At 38.6% G+C, this 7707-nt stretch overlaps 1 protein-coding gene across 5 annotated transcripts in view; it reads right to left on the bottom strand.

Moving 5' to 3' along the window:
• Positions 1-7707, bottom strand: part of CPSF2 (cleavage and polyadenylation specific factor 2) — a 49499-nt gene that overhangs the window by 31577 nt on the left and 10215 nt on the right. For 3 of the 5 annotated variants that reach the window (XM_019642345.1, XM_019642346.1, XM_019642349.1), the window contains exons 4-8: positions 5473-5654; positions 4280-4439; positions 4096-4201; positions 2976-3105; positions 2205-2320 (exon numbers count right to left, since the gene is read on the bottom strand). In XM_019642345.1, the coding sequence (XP_019497890.1) occupies positions 2205-2320; positions 2976-3105; positions 4096-4201; positions 4280-4439; positions 5473-5621 (661 nt within the window). In that variant the 5' untranslated portion in view covers positions 5622-5654. Of the gene's footprint in view, positions 1-2204; positions 2321-2975; positions 3106-4095; positions 4202-4279; positions 4440-5472; positions 5655-6411; positions 6431-6467; positions 7043-7707 lie in introns of those variants that run through there. The other 2 variants (XM_019642347.1, XM_019642348.1) reach the window with 2 other exon arrangements.

Genomic DNA, 7707 nt, shown 5'->3' with positions numbered 1-7707 from the left:
GTGACGGGAACTCAAAAGTAGGAAATAAATACAGTAGAATCAAATGTTGTCAAAATTTTGGACGAGAGGTCAGAAATGAAGCAGGAGATTGGCTCGTGAATTTCTGCGAAGCCAACAAATTGTCCATCACAAACACGTGCTTTAAACAACCGAAGAGATGGGATATCTACAATACATGGATATCACCAGATGACCAATAGAGAAATCAGATAGATTATGTGCTGGAAGCAGGAGATGGAGAAGCTGTATTCTCTCTGCTAAAACGAGACCGGGAGCAGGTTGGGGTACTGACCACGAACTGTTAATATCAAACATGAGTGTAAAGCACTACTGAAGAGGAGCACTACAAGAATCAAAGTGCCAAAATATAACGTAAATGACATTCCTGCTGGATTTAAAGTCCACATAAAAAACCGGTTTGCACTTTTAAACTTAATTGACCAAGGACCACAACTGTGAACTAAAACTAGAAAATTAGAGAATGTGAAAAGACAATGCCAGAAGTAACAAGGAAAGAAAAATTGGGACGGATGACAGAAGAAAACTAAAAATTATTAGAGGTAGGCAAGAGGCAAAAGTAAAAGGTGACAAAAGCAGGTTGAAATCCTGAACGCAGTTTTTCAACGATTACCAGGTAAACTTAAAAGAAAATTACAATTGTCAGTGTAAGGAGATAGAAGAGAACAACAAAAAAAGAAAAATATGAGATCTCTACCAGAAGAGAAATAAAAGGGAAATTTAAACCTAGATTAGAAATGCTGAATGAATGACCAGTAAGGAAGCAATTATCTGACCAGGAGAAAACAAAGGGAAGGTAGAAAGAATACCTGACAATCTATACAGAAGAGTTATAAAGGGAGGACAGACACCTTGAAGAAGAGTCCTATGAGAAAACCTGTAATTCTAGAAAGTGAAGTGAAAGCCGTCCTGAAAGTGTTTGTTGGGAAGAGATAAATCACGAGGTAGATGGGATACCAATAGAATTATGTCAACCACAGAGACTAAATCTGTCAAAATCCTGACAAAAATATGTCAACAAATAAGAAACATTCAATATACATCCCAATTTTCAAGAAGGAGATGCCAAAGAGTGCAGTAACGAGTTACTTTTTAATTTGCTCTAATTTCCCACACACGTGAAATGCCAGGTGTTCAAGGAAAGGCACCTGAGATGTAATTGTGAGCATTCGTTAGATACTCAAGTGCTCCAAAGACTTTCAGAAGGTTAGTCTAGACCGCACAGACTACAGGAAAGCCTTTGCGTGGATCGTGAAAAGCTATGGGTTGCTCTGAAAGAAATGGACGTAACCTATGTTGTGGACAGGAAGCCATTGTCAGGACAGAATGTGGAGAGACAAAATGGTTCCCTATACGCAAAGGTGTCAGACAAGGATGCCTTTTATCACCCTTTTTGTTTAGTCTGCACACAGGACATCACATATGAAAAACTGGGCTAGACTCAGAGGGAGAAGTGAAAATGGGTGGAAGAAATATCAGTAACTTAAAATATGCAGATGACACCATATTAGCGGCACAAAGTAGCTATGATTTGAAATGACTTCTGATGAAAGTAAAAGAAAGTGTCAAAGCAGAACTGCATTTGAATATCAAGACGACAAAAATCATGACTGCAGAAGAAATACACAACTTTAACATAGACAGTGAATATATGGAAATTGTTAAAGGTTTTGCTTGCCTTGATTCAGTCATCCATTCAAACGGAGACTGCAGCCAAGAAATCACGAAAAGGCTGAGACTCAGAAAGGCAGCAATGGAAGAACTAGGAAAGATCATCAAAAGCAAAGATGTGTCATTAGAGATCAAGGCTATGATCATCCACACCCTCATATTCCCAGTTACTATATACGGATGCAAAGTTGGACTGTGAAGAAAGCTGATAGGAGGGCCGGCCGAGTGGCGCGTCGGTTAAGAGTTGGCTTAGGATGCCAGCTCTGAGCAGCAGGGCCCTGGTGAGCAGCAGGGCCCTGGTTCAGATCCCACATGAGGGCCAGTGACACTNTTGAGAACCGCTGAACTAGAGCATGTTTTTGTACAACATATGGATACGGTCACGACTTTTCTTTCAAAAATAATAGTTAGCCAATCTCTTATGACAAGAAGTGTTAATCAGAAATGAATCAACAGTAACTCGTACTACCATGCACTTCCACAGCTCTTTAAAAAGAACCTTATGTAACACATACTCAGAAGTTGCTCATCTCTCTGTTTTCTCCTCGGCTGCACATACGTGGCATTGAATGAATCTGTGATGAGTAGGGAGGGTCTGCTTAGCATTTCCAGGGAACATCCATTTAAGTGGCTGTAACAAAGCCGACGAAAAGAAATATTTTATATCACTTCAAATAAACAATAGCTTATCATACCTAAAAAATAAGCAACTTGTTTTGTAAGGTTTTTCCTTCCTCTAACTATGCATACATGCTCATTGATAAGAAAATCTGGTAAATTAAAAAAAAAGAAAGAAAAATTAAGATCTTCCAGAGTACCATCATGCAGATATACTTGATATAATATGCTGTGTGTATGAAATGAAGTATTTAAAATTAAACTATTGTATCTCCTTTTAAAGGGAGTCTGACTTTAAATATATTTACATTAGATGGTAACTATTGACTTTACCAAAACAAACAAACAAACAAAAAATCACAAGCTTCCTTTAAATAGCAGGTCAGTGCATATAAATTATAGTTCGATGTACAAAAACTAATCTCCTTGGCAGCATCTCCAGGGAGATATCGGTTTTACAGTGGCTACTAACATGTAAATTTCAAATATATCTTTTATCTCTGATATCATAATTTTCCCTTACAATGCAAATAATTAAGTAATTTTGAAAATATTCACTATTTGGTGCTTTTAAATTGCTTTAGATTTCTGGTTTAAAAACTTTTCCCTCCAAAGTAGAAAATAACACCAATTGCGTTTCCATTAGCTTGTCTCTTGCTTGTACCTACATCTCCCTCTTGTGGTTGAAGTCAACGGCATAAACAATCTCTTCTTCTCCATCTTTGACTATTTTCCATATTGTTCCACCGATCATATGACCAGCTGGCAGAGGTGTGATAGACAAGCCATGGCCTTTTCCTATGTCAACAAGATAATGAGAATACTCAGATTTCTTTTACAACCCTAAAGAAAGGTTATTTACTGATAAGCTATTTTTTAATAGGTAATATATAAGATAATACAAAATTCCAAAGTAAAAAAGCATACAGTGAAATGCAAGTCTTACGCTATCCCCCAGATACTCCATTCCCTCATGGAGGCAAACACTCTTGTCATTTTATGATGTATGCTTGAAGACATATTTGTGCTTATGCATAAGAGGCTAGAGATTGGACTCAAAATTACTATTATTAAGTTACTTAGTATGGACTAGTAATTTTTAATATTTATATTGCACACACAATTATCAAGTGTTTCCATTTTTGCTAACACTAAGCTGACCATTCAAATCTCATTACAGTAAAGAATTTATCCTATGGAAAAACTAAATACAAGCAAAAATGGTGAGGCCATTGTTACTTCCTGGCTAAATCGTCAGATTCCGTAGTTGCACCATTTTTTCCATGCCAGGGTTCACATCTGAAAATATTTAATACAATTCTCTCTATAGTAGATAAGTATATACCTAATACATGACTTCCTGACCTAATGAAGTAATAAACATTTTAATGCTTGGTTCTAGAATTCAGTCATTTTCTACTCTGTGCTACTGTAACACTTCATTTTCTTCAGTCACTACATTTAGTCATATGCGCTACATTATCGCGTCAACCTAACTGTGAGCTCCTAGGAGGACACATCACCTTTGTGCATTATACACAGTAAACACAAATAAGCCTTTCCCAAGTTCAACAGGAAAAGGCCTGAGCTGTTAACATTTTGTTAGTACTTCGTCTGGAATAGTCAAATGAGTTGGGGGAAGTTCAGAGTTCCTTTCAAAAAATGTTAAGTTTTTATTCCTCAGACCACAGTGCCTACAATTTTTACTACAAATTCCTCTTGTATAATACTTTTCAGTAGGTTAAACCCCATTAGTCCAATTATTTACAACTGGAAACATTTTTTTACCTTTCAAATTCACAATCTGAGAAAACTTTAACTGCTGTATTTTATCAAAGGCTGCATCCACATCATCTAAGGTAAAGAGTGTAAAATCTTCTGTATTGTGTCGAGACTAAAAGAATAACACAAGTAAAAGGTTAAAAACGATCACTGCAGGAGTGTTGAAAACTCTTTCCATTGCTCCAATTACCTGATAAAGGTCATACATGAACATCTGTCCCATTTTATAAACAGGAATGGTTGCATAGATAGCACAGTTCAGACCCAACTTTCCGACGGCGTACGGGAGGGCACCGAGATGGAGGGGGTCCGGGTGAGACAGCAGCACGGCATCGATCTGGTGAACGTGCCTAGGAGAACGCAAGTGAAATGACTGTTTCTCAAATCTTGTTTCAAGGATAGAGGCAGGGTACTCAAAACTAACTCACCAATCTGAGTCCTCTCAGTACTCTGAAGACTATGCTGGGGTAAAAGAGCAAAAGTAAGAGCTGAAAAGTATGATATCTATGAACTTCAATTATTACCACGCCTGTTCTGCATAGGTATCAAAATTGTGGTGTAAGTTGCACGTAAATATACAGTGCATCAACACATTTATAAAAAGAAAAAGAAAAGAAAGCAAAACAGTAGACACCACCTCTAAGCCGATTTCAAAAGGCTACCTTTAGTATTATTAAATAGTATACACAGAGCTCAGCTTGGAGTTTCAAGAAATTAAGGCGATGATATTTAAGCGGCCACATATTCATTATGGATTTTTGCCCCAGTTTTTTATCATGGTGACTGATAGCACATTCATTATAGTAAAACTTCAATTATTCAGAGCATACGTTCTCATTGACAAAAGAAATTAACAAGAAAAATATTTTTTTGCTAAAAGCTCTAAGTATTTTAAATGTTTAAGTCCTCTTTCCTTCCATAATGAGTACAATACTGCAAACATCACTGAAATTTTCTTTGATGTGTTAGTATCCTTTTGTATCTCGTGGTCATGATTCTGAGCACCAATTCTCAATGTCCAGCATTAAAAGAGACAAAAAATAAGCTAATGTGCTCTGACTACAAAACTTCCACATGGAAGGTTTTTCCTCTCTTCAAATTCCTACCAACTTCATCTTGCTCTTTTTTAAAATTAGTGTGCAAGAATTCCTACTGAGATCTATTAGGCAAATAACAACGTACGATTTTGCCAAATGTCAAATAACACAGCTTTACAAATGAAAACAGTTGCTATTTGACTCTTTGGCATAAGGAAAACAAAGTCTTTTACTATAAACTAAATTAGAGCCAAAAAGCAAACACTGTGTAACATGAAAATTGTAGTACAGTGTAGAAAAGGGAAGTTGATTTACTGAAACTCTAGAAATAGTGAAAGAAACTTACTTCCTCAGGGAATCTATAATATCCATAGAAAAGTGCTCATCCCAGCCACAGTCCAATAAAAATCTAAACTCGTCGACTTGGAGAAGATAACAAAGAGCAGACTCTTCTTGAACCCCAGAGAGGGTAGTTAATTTGATTATAGATGTCATTTTTTTTATCCAATAACAACAATCCAAAAGGTTCTTTAAAAAGAAATAAAAATATAATTAAGCATAAAAGTACAGTCTAACATAAATAGACAAATTAAAATTGTATTACTATCAAATTTCTAAGTGGGCAGAAATTCCATAGACAAGGAAAGCAAACATTTTAAAGACCCATTTCCATCAGTGCCAAGTTTACAAGCGCAAACACGATCTTGTTTACAGTCTGTGGCTTCTCACTGAGCTTTGATGAAATTAGTGGACTTTGGAATCAGACAGACCCAGATTTGAATCTACCCCTCTGTGGTTCCCAGCAAGTTAATTAACCTTTCCTTACCCATGTATCCCGGTCTGTAAAACATGAGTATTAATATATACATCAAAATGGTATTGGGATGCCTACTACATACTTTTCAAGAAGTTATAACATGAACACATCTGTTGAGATTTAGCGCCTAGAACTAGAATTGTGTGCTATTCAACAGATGTTATAAAACTATCTACTAACAAAATACAGCTCCACAGAAACATTCCAGATCTAAGCTCCTTAAAATAAATTAGCCTTTCCTGGCTAACGACGCAAGTAGGAGAGGTCACTGCATGCCTAAGGATCTATCACATCCACCCAAGGTCATATCAATAAACTCAGGCAAGCTGTCCACCTATCGGGGGGGAGGGGGTAACTGCACGACATACACCTCCCTTCTTGTCCTCCTCAGCCACAGCCACAACTCCGAGACTCCTAGTTATCCACTGTCACCGATGTGTACATCTCCTAGTCGACACAACCACCTACCTCTTCTCCCTCCCAAGTCCTTCCAGTTCACCCTCTGGGACTATGATTATAGTCACCTGTTACTTCATCCTCTTCTCTAGGGGTTCTCTTCACCTGCTTATTTTCAGAGATCTGGCTGTTCTCAAATAATACTGTTTCTTCGGCTGTCTTCTCAAGAGGCTTTTTCTCTTGTACTTCCTGTACCTCAAAAGCAGGAAGTATGGGTTCCTTGTTCCTGTCACAGCTTCCAAACTACGTCTTCTCCTTCAAATACTCCTGTTCCGTTACAGCTCATGCCACCCAGTTAGTTCACCACGAGCCTTCCGTCCTTCTCATTGCTGGCATCTGTTAATCTGATCTCACTCATTGAGAACATGAGTTCTGACTCAGTCTTCCTCTCAGTAACTTCGATATTGACCTTTAGTTCCTTGACTTTCTCAACTCCAGTAATCTTCATTTCACCACACTTATACCATCACTAGCAGTAAGCTGCACCACTTTCAAAATTTCACCTTCAAGCTTCTCACTCTCACTGCCAGCTCACTTACTCTAGTAGTATTCTCACTGCAGAAATCCTTCGGCCTCACTGGTATCTCTAATCCACTGACGACTTTTCCACTACCCTCTGGTCTCCATTCATGTCCTTACTGTGGATCTATGACCCATCGTGACTATTTTGCAAACACTCTCAGGTATCTCACTGCTCTAGGTCTTCTTTGTGCTGGCCTAGCAAAACTCCAACCCTGGCTGACTCATCATTCACTTTGTCTGTCTATTCCAGTGGCTGAACACTGATGGGGAAGGGTGGGGAGAAATCACACAACTATGTTGTCTGCTCTTTAAATTCTTGGCCAAAGATGGCAAACAGGCACTCCGTACTGCCTACCAGTCCTATTTTCTTAGTAGGCTGACGTTCCGTGCCTGAGACTATTACTTCCCATTGCTTCTCTGCTCAAGCATCATCGCCCCTCCCTCCACCCTGCTCTTGGCTGATAGCCTCACCTTGATCTTCAATTAGCAAATAAAAGTAGACAGAACTCCTCGTTGCCCAAATACCACATCTATTAACCTATCGGCATGCACCCCGTGTGTCTCCAGTATATGGAATCATCAGCCTGCTCTCATCCGAGGCCAGTCCCTGTGAGCTCCGGGTCCCTGGCCCGGCAGAGACGGCCATCCCCTCTCTCCACTGCATCATCCATGTATCACCGATGGACCACTCCGATTAGCAACAAAGATACTCCAGAGTCTCCCAACTTAAAAGAACCCTCTCTTAATCCTACAACCCCCTGTAACCACTTCATCATTTCTATGCTC

Source organism: Hipposideros armiger, unplaced genomic scaffold (assembly GCF_001890085.2).
Source record: "Hipposideros armiger isolate ML-2016 unplaced genomic scaffold, ASM189008v1 scaffold_67, whole genome shotgun sequence".
Taxonomy (NCBI): domain Eukaryota; kingdom Metazoa; phylum Chordata; class Mammalia; order Chiroptera; family Hipposideridae; genus Hipposideros; species Hipposideros armiger.
The sequence above is the reverse complement of the archived record's forward strand: the minus strand, read 5'-3'. Positions and strand labels throughout refer to the sequence as shown.